The sequence below is a fragment of the Dermochelys coriacea genome, chromosome 1, assembly GCF_009764565.3.
Source record: "Dermochelys coriacea isolate rDerCor1 chromosome 1, rDerCor1.pri.v4, whole genome shotgun sequence".
NCBI lineage: Eukaryota > Metazoa > Chordata > Testudines > Dermochelyidae > Dermochelys > Dermochelys coriacea.
In genome coordinates this window covers 263,214,744-263,234,038 of record NC_050068.2, presented here as the reverse complement: position 1 = coordinate 263,234,038, position 19,295 = coordinate 263,214,744, and the positions used below count along the sequence as shown (strand labels likewise).

At 41.4% G+C, this 19,295-nt stretch overlaps 1 protein-coding gene across 3 annotated transcripts in view; it reads left to right on the top strand.

Annotated features, from left to right (window-relative positions):
• UBN2 (ubinuclein 2) overlaps nt 1-19,295 on the top strand; it is a 102,401-nt gene that overhangs the window by 11,954 nt on the left and 71,152 nt on the right. For all 3 annotated transcript variants that reach the window (XM_038388172.2, XM_038388174.2, XM_038388171.2), the window contains exon 3: nt 1,548-1,649. In XM_038388172.2, coding sequence (XP_038244100.1) covers nt 1,548-1,649 — 102 coding nt within the window. The remainder of the gene's footprint in view (nt 1-1,547; nt 1,650-19,295) is intronic.

Genomic DNA, 19,295 nt, shown 5'->3' with positions numbered 1-19,295 from the left:
TAATACTTCCCTACATCCGATGTTTTGTGAATATAAATATATTAAAGATTGTGAAGCGCTCAGATACTAGAGTAATGGGAGCTATATAGACATATAAAAAACACTGTTTTTTATATATAATTCAACTTTAGAGAGCTCTTGTTTGCCACTCTTGAAAGGAACTGTTGAAGTGTTGAACTGTTGGATCCAGTGAAATACATGGGGATGAAGCATGCTTAGAAGGACATTGCTTTTGAGCCATCTTAGAGGTGCCTCAGAAGGCCAAAAATCTAAGAATTAGGGGACTTTCCTGCATGATTTATATTGGAGACCCAAGAGTGAGAATCCTATAGGAATATCTTGTACTTCTTTAAAGAGAATTAATTTTCCTTTCAGAAGTTCGAAAAATGTTCTGTATGTGTGGTGATGTGAAGTTATTCCAAGTTTGACATGCTCTTTGAATGAAGGAGGAGTTGGGGAATGTGTTACAAAACTAAAACCAGAAAGCTCAAACCAAAAGCTAAATTTTGCCCTTGTATAGTTTTTCCATAGTTGCCATTTGCTATTGAAAGGGATATGCTCAAGTCATCTTGTCTTTTTTTAAAAAAAAAAAAAAAAAAAAAAAATGGTGTGGGGGGGGAGAGGGCTTCGGTCTTGTTCAAATTTGTTTGCCTGCCTGCCGCTATAATACTTTATGATGAGGGCTGTCAAACTATTAAAAAAAAATTAATCTCTATTAATTGTGCTGTTAATAATAGAATGCCATTTTATTTTTTTTTGGATATTTTCTACATTTTTCAAATATATTGATTTCAGTTACAACACAGAATACAAAGTGTACAGTGCTCACTTCATATTTATTTTTGATTAACTATTTGCTCTGTAAAAAACAAAAGATAGTATTTTTCAATTCACTTAATACAAATACTATAGTGTAATCTCTTTATCATGAAAGTTGAAATTACAAATGTAGAATTTCTTTAAAAAAGACAAAACAAAAAACCTGCATTCAAAAAATAAAACTATGTAAAACGTTAAGGTCTACAATTCCACTCAGTCCTATTTCTTGTTCAGCCAGTTGCTCAGACAAACAATTTTTTTTGCATTTCGAGGAGATAATGCTGCCCGCTTCTTGTTTACAGTGTCATCTGAAAGTGAGAACAGGCATTCACATGGCACTGTTGTAGCCGGCATCGCAAGATATTTATGTGTCAGATGCGCTAAAGATTCATATGTCCCTTCATGCATCAACCACCATTTGGTCAACTTGAATGTCAGTTTTGCTCATGATTTCTGGTGTGGATGTTATAAAGAATTTGCACATATCACCAACTAGTTTTTTGCATACGTTTAAATATAGCCATTTGATATTAATGGCTTTTTGGTTTCTATATTCACTAGTTCAGAGTTGTCCTAGGTGTCGAAGAGGTGAAAAACTCTTATCTGATTAGTAGTCTCCTAAATTGAGCCATCCTTCCAGGATTCTTGTTTCTATTTCACAGACTTCATTTGATACCAGAACAGTGTGATTCCCAGATTGGTTTACCACAGTTTTGTTTTCTTTGCAGGGTGGGAAGTCTCACAAGCATCGAAAGGATCGCTTGCAGGATCTGATTGATATAGGTTATGGCTATGATGAAACAGACCCTTTCATCGATAACTCTGAAGCTGTGAGTAAATCTCGTTTAAACAGGAATAAAGACGTGAGGCAGTACACTGAACCCTAGCTAGAACGCGGGATTTGGGATCCAAGCAAGGACTGCGCTAAAATGAATTGTAATTAAAATAATTAAATTTGGGATCCATGGCCGCGACCGTGTTATATGCGAATGCGCGCTATATATGCACACATTCTAGCGAGGGTCCAGTGTACTTATTTCTAAGGAGGGTGAGGAGAACATACTTTTTACTTTCTGCTGTGTGCATGGTACGAGTCCAAAAGACACAAATGACTTCAGGCACCCAAGAAACTATTATTGTATTAATTTTTATAGCCATTCACAGGCATCATTGCATCAAAAGAACAAGGGTGTACTGTATATTAAAATAATGATTTGCCTTGTTACTATCCCTAGATAATTAAAATCAGAGAATTTAAAATCAAATTGACTTCCTTATTGATCATGTTCACTTTATCATACATCCTCAGCTTTGTTCATGAAATTAGACTGGTTTATTTGACTAGGTCTCCTGTTCTGGCAAAATGCTGGTATGTTTGGGTTTCCAACACTTAAGAGGAATGTTTTCCTCCAAAAACAAACCTAATCACCTTGTTTTCATTAACTTTAAACATTTTGTTATTGAAATAAGTACATAAGGAGTACTGGTGATAATCCAGTATGGTTTAAAAGCAAGATTCAATAGCTTACTTAACCCAACGGGACTTCCAGTTGAAGTGAAGTAAATAGAAGCATTAACTCAGTCCAGGTAAAATCTTAGATGGAAATTAGGCTATGGCCTAGTGTACACCTAAACTTAAGTCAGTGTAACTATGTTGCTCACTGAGTGTGAAAAATTCACGCCCTTGACCAACGTAAGCTCCGGTATCACATTTTGAAGAATTTTCCATTGACCTAGCTACTGCCTTTCGAGGGGGGATTTACTACTGTGACAGAAAAAACCCTTCTGTGACTGTAGCAAGTGTCCATGCTGTAGTGCTGCTGTAGCACTTGTAGGGTAGACCTATCCTAAGAGGTATCTGAAAGAAGTTAGTCAGATATAAAACAAATAGCTGGAAATTCTTTAAGTATATCAGAAGCAGTAAACTTGTGAGGAATTCATTGAATATCAGGCAATTAAGGGAGCAAACAGGCTGAGGGAAATCCTATTGCCCAGATGCCCCGGATAAGTGAAGTGCTATCCAGGCAATTAAAAATGTAGGGCTTCTTGCCTGTAGGACAAGGACAATAGTGGCGGCCTGGGTGGCAGAGTCATATCAGGCCCACAATATTGAGCTGCTATTCATAGAGGAAGGTGTCCAGAAGGCTTGAGAGAGTGGAGCAAGAGAGAAGTGAGTCATAGCCAGAGGAAGGAGAAGGAAATTGGACTCAAGAGAAGTGTGTTGCTTGGCATACATCGCAAAGCCTCTTTTGAATGTGATGTTGGTTAGTACTTTAATCAGAGGCAGAAATTAAGTCTGGGCTTTTCAGTGATAGTTATGTGATCAAATGCAATTTAGAGTAGCTAGAAAGACAAGCAACAGTTGATTTCTTGTTTGAGGGCCACTGTGAATTCTCACTTTGCTGTGGAACTGTCTCAAGTAGCAGTGTCTGTTGTAGGGTGCTCAGGAGACCTCGTGTGATGACTTCATTCATTGCCCTACTTTGTATAAAGGTCAGCCAGCTCCCACCCTCCTCTGTTCATTTGCTGCCACTACAGAGAGCAAACTGAACATGCTTTCATTTCCTCAGGCTAGAACTTCCCTTATTCTAGCTTGATATTTACAAGAAAATTGTTAGTTTTAGAGTAGCATAGGACAGTTCAGTATAGACACCCTTCCCATGTCTTGGGAACCTGTCAGGTCCCAAACCAGGCTAAACTAAAAGTGACATTGAAGACCAAATCAGCACCATCTATTCAGGTCCCAGTAGCATTGGTGGTGATGCAGGCAGCTCCTACATTTTGCTGCCTACCCTCAGTCAGCACTACTGCCCTCTGCTCTGACAGCAAACCTATCCTCCATTGTCCCTATCTTGGCCCTGAGATCCACTCAGAGGCCCATCTGGCTAAAAGAAAGGAGAAGAGGAAGCATATCTCCCTACAAGAGAGACATAAGCAGAAGAAAAGGAGGAAGTGCTCTCTCTTGACTCATGAGGGCCTGGAAGACACTTAAACAGTACTTAAACTGTCACCTCTTCTCCACATGCCACCAGAGCTAGACATGTCAGCACCAACTGGACTCCTCATTGCTGCAGGTCCTGATAACACTTTGATCTCTCCATGCCTGAGTGGGGAATGCACGATGGAGGCTACTAGCCACCGCACCACATGGTTTGCTGTCTGACTTCGCTGACTTCTCCAGTCTCAATCTGGAACTGCTGCGGGGTACCTTGGACTCTTTCAGAAATAAAACCGGAGGGTCCCCTAACTTGACCTCAAGATTCTGGTCCTCTTCCCTTGCCTCAGATCCAGACAGTCTTCACCTCGTCCTGTGGCCTTACATATGGGACTCCATGAAAGACCTGCTGGAGGCTGCAAGATCAACTCTGGCATAGACCTTCACACTGACATCTGTGCCAATACTCCTCTCAGCACTGTCTCCTCCTCTAGCATCAGTGCTTTTACCAGCATCTCTATTCCTTACTTGGTGTCAATGTAATCTTCCTTGCTTTCACCAGATTCCTCAGATCTGCTGGTATTCTGTCTTTCATCTGAGAAATACAATGAGATTTCTTCTGAGAAACCATGTAAATCCCTTTTAGAGAAACATACAGATGGCACCTCATCAGAGGATCAGATTAGGATGCTTCATCTCTTTTCCCTTCTGACTAATAAATGTTTCAGAGACTATTGGGCAATAGCAAATACTTCTCCAGCTAGCTGCAAGCAGGGTCGCAGCACTGGAGAAACCCTGTGATCCCCCTGTTCAATATATTACAGCAGATCGAGGAGAAACTGCCTCTGCCTATTGGCTTCAGCCTTCTCAGTCCAGCCAAAAATACTTCTTTTAAAAATATTTTGGCCTGCCTGTATCCAAGATAGTGATAGGATATACCCTGTACCAGCTAAAAGACACCAGTTCCTGCTGCAGCCTCCTTTGGCAAACTCCATGATTGTATCTGTAATAAAGGAGATTTAAGGGCAACAAGACCTCTTATAGGACACTTAAGGGCAACACTCTGTCAGAGAGATGAAATTTGGATGTTTTGGCAGGAGAGCTTACTTGTGTGGTTCAGTAGGCCTTCAAGTGACCAGCTCTAAAGCTGTGAAATCCCACTACAGTTATGGTTGGTTTGATGCCATAAGCCCCAGCCTTGAATCCTTGTTCAAAGAACAGAAGGAAGTGGCCAAGATTCTGGTCACAAATAGTCATATGCTTGCTTGATGCTCTTGAAGAGCAGCCTGGGTTGCCTTAGATGCTAGTACAAGAAAAATGGCCACAGGAATAGCTCTTGGGAGGTGCTTCTGGTCTTGTACCTGGATCCTGGGGTGGGGCTGGGCAATTCCCTTTTGAGGGCACTGCCCTTTTTAGGGACAAAATAAAGACCTAGAGATGATCATGGCCACTCTCCACTCCCTGCAATTAACACATTCCTCTTCCTCAACTCCGAGGTTTTTCTGCCTGTCATTTTGCTTCCAAAGACAAGCTCCCAGCAACACCAAGGGATACATCCCCAGAAGTGATATCGACCACCTCTTAAACCTGCTACTGGCAAATAACCTCGGCAGTATAGAAGTAGGCTTCCTCCCTGTACATCCTCACGCCCCTCAATGTCAGCTTCTAAACAGCAGTTGACTGTCCTTTTGAGTCGTGTACCATGTCTCCAGTCTGCATCTCCTCTCCATACATTCACGCTTTCGGACTTTGTCTTTCTGCAGCACCTGTTGCATGATTACTTCTGATTGCTGGTTACTGGACACCATTTGTGACAGATTCCATCTAGTTTTGCACATGACCATCTCGCCACCCTCACCTTTCTCCTCAAACACCCATCCTATAAGAGCATCCTGGTGGAAGTGGATTTTCTTTTCAAGAAGTGAGTCAGAGAGGTGGGACACTGAACAGTGTCTGCAGGAAAACTCAGGGAAAGTGAGAATAAAATCCTATTTCCCGATCCCCAACAAGAGCAACTTTCTGAGACCCTTGACCTCAGAATCCAGAACAGAGATATAAAAGCATTCAAGTTTAGGATGCTCTCTAGGGTACATCTCTTTCTTATACCAGTGGATAGGTGTGCAGCTCTCAATTTAAAGGATGCCTGCTTTTATCTGGCAATCAAACATGCTTGCATCAAGTATGCTACCAATTCAGAGGCCTTCATTTTGACTTGTCTACAGCCTCAACAAGTGCCTCACAGTGGCTGGTGCACCCCTCCGACACGAAGGAATATTTGTCTACCCATACTTTGATGACAGGCTCCTGAGGGCTAACTCACTGACCTCTCCCAGAGATCATTACATGTGTAACTTCTTCCAGTCTTTTTGGGACTGTTAACTGGAAGAAATTGACACTTCAACCTGTACGAAGAATCATTTTAATCAGAACAGTCTTGGACTCCACTCAGGCCAGAGTCTTTCTTCCACAAGAAAGTTTTCAAATTCAAGACCCTCTGGCAATTCTCAGGGAATAACCAGTATGTACTACGTGATCTCTCCTCCTCCTCCCCCTCCCCCCCACCTATTAGGCCTGATGATTTCATCACTCTCTCACACTTTGCTTGTCTGAACATGAGACTTTTACACCACTGCCATGCCAATGTACGGTCTTCAAAGACTATTCCTTCTCAGTGCTCCAATAGCTTCTTTAGTAGGAACGGGCACTACTGCAATACAAATAATTCACAAGGACCATGTCCTCCAGGGATACCTTTTTGCTCTCCTCTCTCTTAACATCATAATATCACCAATGCCTCCAATCTGATCTGGGTGTGCATTACCAACTGCCAAGGACACAGGCTGGGAAACACTTGAGTCTACACTCCTTATCAAGATACTGAAACTTAGGTCAACTTGTGGGTCCTCAAAGGCTTTCGGCTATCTCTGCAACAGTGTGTGTTTACAGACAAATATCATTGTCATGTATCACAGCAGCAAATAGGGAGGAATACTGTATATTTGTAGCTCTCTTCTTGCTTCCACAAATATCTTTGGCTTGGTGCATCCAAAGCTACCCATAGCTCTTTTGCCTCGCAGGCAAGGCGAATGTGTGGGCAGTCTTGCTTAGCAGAAGTCTCAGGATCATCATACAAGCCATCCTTGATCCAGCAAAGCCAGTGTGCTATTTCACCGATGGGCCCAACCAACAATAGAATATTTGTGACTGAATAAAAGACCAATGCCAAGTGTATCGCACAAGCACTCGGAAAGGCTTCTGTTGGGCTGGAGCCATCTTCTATATGTCTTCTATTCCATTCTCTTGATACTTGGAGTCATAAGAAAATCAGGACAGACTGTCGACATCATTTAATTGCCACAATGTGGCCTCATCAGCACTGGTGTCTAGATCTTCTGCAGTGGCCCAGAGAACCACCATACCTGCTGCCTTATATCTCTCTATGCCTGCCTCATAGCAAGGAATTCTCCATCCCAGCTCAGAGATGCTCCATCTTGCAGCGAGGAGCTAATTATGTTACAGTTTTTAAGGTTCAACTCTGGAGGGTTCAGACATCCCTCTTACAATCCAGGAGGTTCTCTATCCATAAAATGCAATATGCAAAAATGGAAACAGTTGACTGTTTGAGCCATGGGTAAGGGACTCACTCCATCTCCAGTGGAGGTCCTTGCAGTTCTAGAGTACCTTAAGTTTCAGGGCCTAGCCAGACTCTCCATAAAAATCCCTTTTGATAGCAATATTTGCTTTCTTGCAATTTTGTTAGGGACAAATTCATCTTCTCTCATCCTACAGTCTCCAGGTTCCTTAAAGTTATGGTAAATGCACTTCCTGCCTCTCCTTTCATAACCCCTAAATTTCGTTTTAATGAAGTTGATGGGTCCTGTGTATGAGCATCTTCTTGCATGAGCCTCTTCAACATTTATTAATCAAAATTAGCCTTCCTGATTTGTATTACCCCTTCTAGAAGCATGAGATCAGTGCTTTGATGGCCACTCAACCTTATACTGTAGTGCACAAAGACAAGGTCATTGTGATCCCCCATTCCAGCTTCATGCATAAGGTGGTCTCAAATTTCCACTTACCTCAATGTATTCCCCCCCCATCCCATTTCCACTTAAGAAACCTGTCTACATACTGTAGATGTAGTGAGGGCACTTTTTTTTTTTAACCTAAAAAGAGAGAGAGCTCTTTAGAAAATACTAATGGGCTACTTGTAGCATTTAGGGAGAAATGCCAGGTAGAACCCATTACTAAATAGACTTTCATATTGGGCTAGGTGGTGTATAGAACATTGCTACATGTCAGCTAGGAAACCAGTACTACTTGATTTAAAGACCCATTTTGCAAGACGCACTATATCAGTGGCAGGCCTTAGCTAAGTTTTTTCCTGGTGGAGATTTGAAGAGAAGCAACTTGGAATTCATTGCACACTTTCACCAGACACTGATCCTTGGATTTAGCATTATGCTCTGATGAATAGTTTGGGAACGCAGTGCTACAGGGCGCATTTAGTGAAGAAATCCTTGCCTGGTGCACTTCTGGTAAGCACTGTTTGATGATCTCCCTGCAAATTAGAATACTCAGAGGCACTTGTAGGAGAAAGAGGTTATTTATCAGTAGCTGTTGCTCCTAGAGTTGCCTCTGTGTTCACACTGCCTCTCCACCTTCCCCTCTACCTCCGAGCCCTATGTAACATAGGACTTTGCAGCTGGGAGATGTTGTCCACTGTATGAAAGGCCTTGTCTACACTACACAGTTTTGTCGGCAAAAGGTAGCTTTTGCTGGCAAAATGGTTGTATACACAGTACAAAGCTACTTTTGGCAGCAAAACTCTGCTGTTTTGCAAACAAAATAAAACCACCTCGACGAGAAGCATAAAGTTTTTTGTGGCAAAGTTAAAGTGACAAAGCATCAGTGTAGATTCTGCTGTTCATTATGTCGACATAACTGGCCTCCCCCAGTGTCCACTGTGACCGCTCTGCTCGCTATGCCCCTCCCCTTTCAAAACTCTGGGAAACTTTGACATTCCTCAGGGTGGAGAGCTCTCAGAGCTGATGAGGATGCAGCTCCTGGTATCTGAGGAGTCTGTGGGAGAACTCGAAGGGAATCACAAAACCATTAATGTGGAATCAGCTGGCAGGCAAAGTGAGCAGCTGTGGGGGAGGAGGGGGAGAGAGCGGTGTTTGGGGAAGAGGCTGCTGAGCAGAGCTGGGGATTGATGTGCGGCGGGGGAGGAGTGAACTGGGGGAGAGGGACGCCCCTTCCCCCCCGCACATCAGTCCTAAGCTCTGCTCAGCAGCCTTTTCCCCTAACGTACACCCTTCAACACACACCGTCTCTCTCACATTACACAATCTCTCTCGCTTCCCCAACACACACACACTGTCTCCCTGACATGTGCTTGCTCTCTCTTGCACACTCGCACACCCCTCCTGTCCTCCTCCCCCCATACATGTCAGTTGAAAAGCAGCTGGCAATCTAGTAGGATGGCCATGGAATGATGGGATTGAGAAACCTGCATCATGGGATGCTGTACTTGCCCCAGGAGGCATTGCAAACCCTTCCCAAAGTATCCTGGGGCCAGTTGTTTAGTGGGATAGCTTCCCAAAGTGCACTGCTCTCTATGTCAATGCAAGAGCTGCTAGTGTGGATGTGCTCTGCCACCAGACACAAGGATCATAGTGTGGATATGCAACAGCGGTTTAATTAAAGCACTTTAATTGAAGCAGTAACTTTTTTGTCGAGACAATTCTGTGGTGTAGACAAAGCCTAAAAAAGTACACTGTTACCCTCACACAAACTCTCTTGTACACTCCTCCATAGAGACAGCTTTTCAGGGCACAACTGTACCTCGATGCCAGGAGTACCATATCCTGTAAGTGTGAATGCACAAAGGTTACTAGTAAGTAACCTCTAGTAAGTTACTAGTAAGTAACTTTTCTTTTCTTTTCTCCAAGCAGGACAAAATAGGTAGTTTAGTAGCTTCTAAAACCTGGCAAATGTCACGGACGATTAGCTTAAGATGAAGAATAAAGCTATATTGCAAACTACAGTCAGATAGTTCAAAGGCAGTTGTTTTTGCCAAGCAAGCCTGAGTAGGCTTTGTAATAAAATAAACAACAATTTGATTTGCTATTTCTGTAGTGTAATTTGATTCCCTTTAGATGGGAAAGGGCCTCTGTACTACTTGTTTGTTACCAATATAATAATTGCAATTGTAGGCCTAGATTCAGCAAGGTACTTAAGCAGGGATCTAACTTAAAGCATGTGAACACTCCCATTGACTTTGATGGGACACCTGAGGTGCTTAAAGTTAGCTATGTGTTTAAGTACCTTGCTGAACTGAAGCCTTTGGTGCTGTCAGGGCCAGGTAGCTTAACATAATGTCAAATATTAATTTCCAAACTAAACATCTGTATTTTAAAAAATTACACACAGACTTAGTTGACTTTTTTTTTTTACAAAGAGAAATATCTGGAAAACATCAAATCACCCTGAGTTCCTTGGGTTTAAAAATAAAAATAAAATCCTGAATCACCAGAAGGCAGTTCTGACGGCCCTGGGCCAAGTAATCTTAAAGTTTGCATGTGGTGCAGAAGAGTATGTTAAATCAATATGAAAAACTGAAGACACTTTTCACAATTTATGGAAATCTAAATATTAATTTAATATCAGATTTTTTTGTAACTTGCCAAATGCATGAGTCTTTCTGAAAAGAGTAGTCCTCTTCTAAGTGTTACATGTATGTGACAGTTCTGCATGTGAAATCTGTGGAAACAGAAAATGGCAATTTGTCCATAAAAAAAAGTTCTCACTTCTGTAAAATTGAAAAATGAGATCCAGAAGTTCGTCACCTTGGTTTACGTCACTTATTCAGTTACTAAATGCAACTTCAGTTTTAGAGATCTTGCAGTTGCATGAATGGCAGTGATTGTGATTGTGACCTATTTGGAGCATACTGAAGAAACTGAGCTGGGGCTGAGACGGTCAGAGTTAAGGAGATCAAGACAGGCAGATTTGTGGACACATGTTTCATGATGGACATGACTACCACTATGACTGAAGTCTTCCTTACCTTTTTCTGAGGAGGGGATCTCTTTTGAAAAGCTAGAAAGTGCTTTGTTGGAATTCATAGTACTGAAAGACAATCCTGGCCATTATGTCTGAAAACTTACCCTTAGGGGCAGCAAACCTGAAAGGTAAATATTTCTGGATCTTTAGATCTATAACCGCAGAACAATCAGATCTACATACTTGAAGCTGCCAGATTACCAGGCTACAGCAACTACCATTCACATGGTTTCAATTTCTTGACTCCATACAGTGGGTTAATGATTGTAATTTTTGTCAGTCTTAGACCTAGTTCACACAGGTATTGAGAGAGGAGATAAAGGAGAATGTGCTATGTCAGTGCTTAACTCTATAGTTACACTTGAATATTATCAAGCTTACAACAAATGACATTGCACATGCATGTTTAATAAAAGCTTTTAACTACTAACCCCACCTGCATTTCAGGATAAGTTGTGCTTGATGGAAATGTGTTCTTAGTGTCCTACAGCACTGTAGTGGAAGAACATAGATTTTCCACAGTGAGCTTAACAAAAACAAAACCATGTGTCTATATATACACCAAACCATCTCCAGGACTTAACACAGATGTGACTGTATAGCTCAGTGTGAATGTTTCTGCCCTGTCCAGTTTTTTTTCTACTGGCTTGAAGCTGGAGTGAGGGATACGACGAGTAAAATATTTGTGGACACAACAAATGGCAGTATTTAGTAAAAGGCTGAACCAGAGTTACTACCTATGATCAGATCTAGATTTCAAAGCCAAATAGACATCCATAATATTTAATATTTGAATTTTAGACTGCATCAGAACTGAGACTATGGTAGTTATCTTACATAAAGAGACAAACCTAAATATTTCTGACTGAGAATTAGACATGCTCAGTATAAGAACAAAAATAAGGAGCCCTTCCACAATAGTCCAAAACAGAATGCCTAGCGTGCATGATTGTCTGAAGAACTGCCTTTAGACAGTCATAACAGGAATTGATTTCATTCTTAACTTTTGAGAATGAGTCCACAACCCAAGAGAGGGACAACCTTTCTTAAGACTGGCCACACTAGGTCAAACCAGTCATCCATCTAGCCCAGTATGTTGTCTTTTGACTGTGGCCAGTGCCAGATGCTTCAGAGGAAGTGAACAGAACAGGATAATTTATCTAGTGATCCATCCCTCCTTTTCCAGTCCCAGTTTCTAGCAGTTTGAGGTTTAGGGACACCCAGTGCATAGGGTTGTGTCCCTGATCATCTTGGGTAATAGCCCTTGATGGACCTGTCCTCTATGAACTTACCAAATTCTTTTTTGAACCCAGTTATACTTTAGACATTCAAAACATTCCCTAGCAATGAGTTCCACAGGTCGACTGTGAGAAGTATTTCCTTTTGTTTGTTTTAAACCTGCTGCCTATTAATTTAATTGGTTGACCCCTGGTTCGTGTGTTATGTGAAGGGAAAATAACACTTCCTTCACTCCATTTATGATTTTATAGACCTCTGTCATATCCTCCCTACTAGTCATCTCTTTTCTAAAGTGAACAGTCCCAACCTTCTAAATCTCTCTGCGTATGGAAGCTGTTCCATACCACTAATAATTTTTGTTGCCCTCTCTGTACTCTTTCCAATTCTAATACAACTTTTTTTGAGACGGGGCAACCAGAACTGCACACAGTTTTCAAGATGTGGGCATACCTTGGATTTATATAGTGGCATCACATTTTTTGTCATCTTATCTATCCCTTTCCTAACTGTTCCTAACATTGCTTTTTTGATTGCTGCTGTACATTGAGTAATGTTTTCAGAGAACTATCTGCTATGACTCAAAGATCTTTCTTGAGTGGTAACAGCTGATTTATACCCCATCATTTTGGAAAACACAATGTGCATTACTTTGCATTTATCAACATTGAATTTCATCTGCCATTTTGTTGCCCAGTCACTCAGTTTTGTGAGATCCCTTTGTAACTCTTCTCAGTCTTCTTTGAACTTACTGAAGATAATTAATTTTGTATCATCTGCAAACTTTGCCACCTTACTGTTTACCCTTTTCCAAATCATTTATGAATATGTTGAACCTCACTGGTTCCAGTATAGATCCTTGGGGGACCCTGCTGTTTATCTTTCTCCATTGTGAAAATGGACCATGTATTCCTATCCTTTGTTTCTTGTCATTTTAACCAGTTACTGATCCGTGAGAGGACCTTCCCTCTTATCCCATCATTCATTTCTTTGCTTATGAGTCTTTGATGAAGGACATTGTCAGAGGCTTTCTGAAAGGTACACTATATCCACCGGATCACCCTTGCCCACATGTTTATTTACGTTGACTCTTCCCCAACAAATTGTGTTCATCTATGTAATAATTCTGTTCTTTACTATAGTTTTAACAATTTGCCTGGTACTGAATTTAGACTTACCGGCCTGTAATTGCCAGGATCGCTTTTGGAGCATTTTTAAAATTTTGGTGTCACATTAGCTATCCTCCTGTCATGTGATACATGCTGACTTAAGCAATAGGTTGCATACTACAGTAGTAGTTCTGCAGTTTCATATTTGAGTTCCTTCAGAATTCTTGGGTAAATACCATGAAGTCCTGGTGACTTATTACTGTTCAGTTTATCAGTTTGTTCCAAAACCACCTCTACTGACAGCTCAATCTGGGACAGGGCTTTATATTTCCTCCCTAAAAAGAATGGCTCAGGTGAGGAAATCTCCCTCACATCCTCTGCAGTGAAGATTGATACAAAGAATTAATTTAGCTTCTCTGCAATGTCCTTGTCTTCTTTGAGTGCTTCTTTAGCACCTTGATTGTCCAGTGGCCCCACTGATTTTTGGCAGGCTTCCTGCTTCTGATGTACTTAAAAATTAACTGCAATTTTTTTTATAAGTCTTTTGCTAGTTGCTCTTTATTGTTCTCATCAGACAACCATATCTGAAGTCTTAGCTGCTATGGTCCTGTGATAAGAATTTTTCCCCATGCCTGACAACAAATAAAGAGGATTAGGACATTTCAAAAAATCATTCAGCTTCTTTGCATTAGGAACCAGGAGGAACACATTGATAAGGGACCATATGTTTTTTCATACAAGAATTCTGAAGGAGCTTCAGAACAAAGTAGTTAAGCTGCTCCCAAGATTATGTAATCCAAATTATAATCAACTAATATAGTGGAGCATTAAATGTTGTACCTATTTTTTAAAAAAGGCATTCGGTGTGATCATGGGTGTTATAGATCAGTTTAGCATTATTTCAGTGTTGGGTAAAATGGCCGAAAAAAAATTAAATATAGAATTATAAATTATGCATATGTGTTGTGATGGGAACAAACCAGCATAGCTTCTGTAAAGGAAAGTCAAGTCTACTAGAATTTTTTTGAGCAAGATGAATTTTTGTGGACTTTCAAAAAGCCCTTTGACGCTTTCGCAAGCCGCTGTTGAAACATCATCTGGTATCTTTCTGTCCATCTGTGTCTCACTGATCTTGTTTGCCATTTGCTTATTGAACCACTGGATAGTTTATATTCTTCTTGTTTGGTTTTATACATATTGAATGAAATCCTTAAAATTTCTGTTTGTCTGGTTGATTCACTAACTTTCTGTGGCATAGTTCCTGCTCTTCTTCTTCATCCCACTTCTTTTACACAGCTCTCTTCTCCACTCATGTCAGCACTTCCTTCCCAACCCTCAGACAGTTCACTCCCCACTTTTGCTTTCTTCTCTCTCACTGCCACCATTTTCTGGCCTGGGATGACATTTGTCCCAACTTTGGCTACCCCCAATCTCCCTGCAGTATTGCCCTTGCCATCACTTGCATTCCTTTGACCTTACATATTCCAACTTCCCTAAATCTATTCCTGTTCCCAGTGGAATGCCCACTCCATCTCTAAAAAGAGAGTCATCATTCACAGCCTTTCTTTTCCGACTTCCTTTATCTTCTTGGATCACTAGGAGTCTATGAAGAAAGTTATATGGCTGCATTGATTTCTTCCACTACAAGTTCCCCCCCCCTTGTTGATTTTTATGCCTAAAGTCACTGTTGCCTGTTACTACTGTTGATTCTCACCTTAAACCTTCCTCTGTACCTTCTTTTAGCAAGATTTTGCAGACTTTTTAAAGAGAGGATTAACATCATAGTGTACTTCTTTGCACTGTCTGCCTTCCACTTTCTCTCCCTCTAACACCACTTCCCCCTCGCACTTGCATGATCTTTCTTGTGACCTCAGTGTGTTCCAGTGATTCCCCATTCCCTCTTGACTCTTAACCTCCTTTGCCTCACTACTTTTCTGTCCTCCTTCATCTTCATTTAACCTCTTGCCTTTTTCTCCAGTGCCTTCTCCATTTAACTCTTCCTTTTTACCCATGAATTTATCAAATATTATGACTTACAACCACTGCCACATTCATCTCCAACTCCCTACTGGATCCCCTCCAGTCTGGCTTCTGCCTCCTTCATTCCATTGAAACTGCTTTAATCAAGGCTTCTAACAACCTCTTCCTAGTCAAATCTTAAGATCTTTTAATTTATGCTCCTCCTTCTAGCGCTCTACTGCTTTTGGTACCTTTGATCATACCCTTCACATCTTAGCCATCCTAGACTTTTGCTATTCTTTTCTTTCCTTGTTCTTTACCTACATCTCCTGGCTTTTGTTGACTCCTCTTTTGATTGGGTGGTGGTCCTCAATCTCATCGTTCATCCTTCATTGTTCTGTTCTTGATTTTTTTCCCCCTCCTCGTTTTTTATCCTTTCATGAAGTGATCTCATATGCTCTTATGTCTTCAGTTACCATCTTCATCTCAGTGACTCACGTTCACTTGTTTGCTCCCAACTTGTCTCCATCTGTTCAATTCTGGATCTTGGCCTGTCTCCAACATTTCCTCTTATTGGTGTGTGTCAGCTCAAGCTGACATAGCCAAAGAGCAATTCCTTTTATTTCTTGCGAGCCGCCGCCTTCTCCATTTCTTTCATATTTGACAAGCACCAATCTCCCTGTTGCTCAGGCCTGTATCTTTGAGGTCACCTTTGACTTTTCTATCTCCTATGCCTCATACCTCTAAGGCACATCCAAATGCTGTCTCTTGTTCTTTCAAAATAGTTCAAGAATCCGTTTGTCTCTATCCACACACTGCAGTTGTGATAGTTCTTGTAATCTTTTCTCGTAGGTATTGTAAATGTCTTCTCTCTGGACTCCTAGTCACCAGTGTTGTACAGACTTCCCATTCTTTCACCACTCCCTACCCATAAAAAATGCTGTCACTAGAATCATATTTCTCACCCATCGAGCTGACCATCTCATCCCTTCCACTCCCTCTTCCACATCATCAAACTTAAGATGCTTGTCTCATTTTCATTGTCCTTTCATGCTGCCACTCAATGCCCCACTCTTCCAGTCCTCTTGCAAGCACTTCTTTCATGACACTCTGTGAAATGTTGTTCCTGAGTGAATCAACAAGACTGTTACTCTCTGTATTCAGAGCCTTTTTGAAGATTCACTGCTAGTAAAATATCTACAAGAAATTGACTAACATTATGACTAGGCTGTGTGTGGGGGGGTAATGTATGTGTTTTTGTTTTTCAAAAAAAAAGTTTTTAGCAAATTATAGTACTTACCACAACCAGTTACCATCTCAACTATTCCATTTAATATTGTACCCTTTCTCTGTATGTCTTTTAGTCTAAACTTTGAGGTAGAATTTGTGCTTTTTTTTTCCCCTTCAGTCTATCTAAAATCAACTATAATGGTGTAGGTGCTACACAAAATAAAGAAATACTGTTGTGGAGTAGAAATTGGCTGAGTGAGGGTAAACCAAGTAGGAGTAAATCTCTAGTTACCAACATGGCCTGTCAACGATGGTCCTACCTCAGCTCAGGGAGCTGGACTTGACTTCTCAAGGTTCCTTACAGCCCTACATTTTGATGATTATATTGCATAAGGTTAATTTTGGGGTGATATAGTGTTTTATGCTACTATTGATGGTATGTGACATATTCATGAGCTGGGAATGGTAAGGCGGTAACTTTTGCAGATGACCATTCTGTAGGCTACATGAGAAGACTGTGAGGAACTTCAGATGACTGTCAAAGCCAGTTGAATGGACAACATGATGATAATGGCATTTAATGTTGACAAAGTAAAGGATGGTGGAAATAATGATATGAACTATTCAGACACGCCGCTGTAATTAAGTGTAATTACACAAGAAGACGATCTGGGTATCATCGCAGACAGCTCAGTGAAAGAAACGCTAAACTGAGCAGAGGTTCAAAAAAAGCAAATAAAATATTACAATATTTTCAGTATTATACTTTTAACACTGAAAATATTATAAAATCCCAATATAAAGTGATTATAAATATTATAAATCCTGTACATAAATTCATGGATCCCCTTACGTGCAATATTCTGTTCTGTCGGGTCACCTTATTTCAAAATATATAGCAGAAATAAAGGGTCTAGGAAGAGGTGATGACAATAATTAGAGGCATGGAAAGATAAGGACCCTTTAGAGAGAAATTGAGAGAAGATCATGTTAGAGGCATGCCAAAAAATAAGAATGAATTCTGTGAAACTGAAATGCAACACATTAAAAATTGATAAAAGAAAATATTTTTATTCAACATATAATAAATCTGTGGAGTCTGTGGCTAGCAGACCTTGGTGAGGCCAAGATCTTATTAAGATTTTGAAAAAAAAAATCCAGGTATATTAAAAAAATTAGTAAATCTGCATACTGTAGGATGTAAGTCACTCAGTAACTGATGGAGTTGGGAAAAAATATTCTATGTTGACCTTTGGGAGGTTATTCCGTAATTGTGTACAGGTTTCATGTATCGTCATCTGAATCTTCTGGTAGTAGACACTGTCCAAGACAGAATATTGACCTAGATGGACCACTGTTGTTTCATCTCCTAACACTTTGTGGTGTTTGGTGTGCCACTGCTGCCACTCCATGGATCATGTCATCACCACTGTGGTGACCCTAGCCTTCTCCTAAATATGAATTTTTATTAGTTTGCTTCAAAAGCAGTGGATTAGTACTGTGGGTATATCTACACTGTGAAATTAGGTCAAATTTATAGAAGTCGATTTTGTAGAAAGCGTTTTTATACAGTCGAGTGTGTGTGTCCCCACACAAATGCTCTAAGTGCATGGAGCCGGCGGACTGTGTCCACAGTACCGAGACAACCGTCAACTTCCAGAGCTTTGCACTGTGGGTAGCTATCCCACAGTTCCTGCAGTCTCCACCGCCCATTTGAATTCTGGGTAGAAATCCCAGTGCCTGATGGGGCTAAAACATTGTCGCGGGTGGTTCTGGGTACATATCGTCAGGCCCCCATTCCCTCCCTCCCTCCGTAAAAGCAAGGGCAGACAATTGTTTTGCACCTTTTTTCTTGAGTTACCTGTGTAGAGGCCATACCACAGCAAGCATGGAGCCCGCTCAGCTAACCGTCACCTTATGTCTCCTGGGTGCTGGTAGACATGGTACTGCATTGCTACACAGAAGCAGTTTATTGCCTTTTGGCAGCAGACAGTGCAGTATGACTGGTAGACGTCGTCGACGTAGTCATGGGTGCTCTTTTAACTGGGCGCCTGGGCAAACATGGGAGTGACTCAGCCAGGTCATTTTCCTTGTTTCGTCTCATGGCGATTGAGTCCTACTGGCAGTGCACTGTCTTTTAATCTGCAGCTAGCAGAAAATGATGGCCAGTAGTCATACTGCACCGTTTTCTGTCGAGCACCCAGGAGATGACGATGGCTAGCAGTCGTACTGAACAGTCTGCTGCCAGCAAGATGTATAAAGATAGATGAAGTGGCTCAAAACAAGAAATAGACCAGATTTGTTTTGTATTCATTTTCTCCTCCCTCCCTCTGTGAAATCGACGGCCTGCTAAACCCAGTTTTGAGTTCTATCCTTGAGGCGGCCATTCAGTTTCTCACAAAGCCACCCGCTTTGTTGATTTTAATTCCCTGTAAGCCAACCCTGTAAGCCATGTCGTCAGTTGCCCCTCCCTCCGTCAGGTCAACAGCAGACAATCGTTCCGCACCTTTTTTCTGTGCAGACACCATACCACGGCAAGCATGGAGCCTGCTCAGATCACTTTGGCAATTAGGAGTACATTAAACACCACACACGTTACCCAACAGTATATGCAGCACCAGAACCTGGCAAAGCGAAACCGGGCAAGTAGGCGACGTCAGCGCGGTTATGAGAATGATGAGGACATGGACACAGACTTCTCTCAAAGCACGTGCCCTGGCAATGTGGGCATCATGGTGCTAATGGGGCAGGCTCATGCACTGGAACGCCGATTCTGGGCCCGGGAAACAAGCACAGAGTGGTGGGACCACATAGTGTTGCAGGTCTGGGACGATTCCCAGTGGCTGTGAAAGTTTCGCATGCGTAAGGGCACTTTCATGGAACTTTGACTTGCTTTCCCCCGCCCTGAGGCGCAAGAATACCAAGATGAGAGCAGCCCT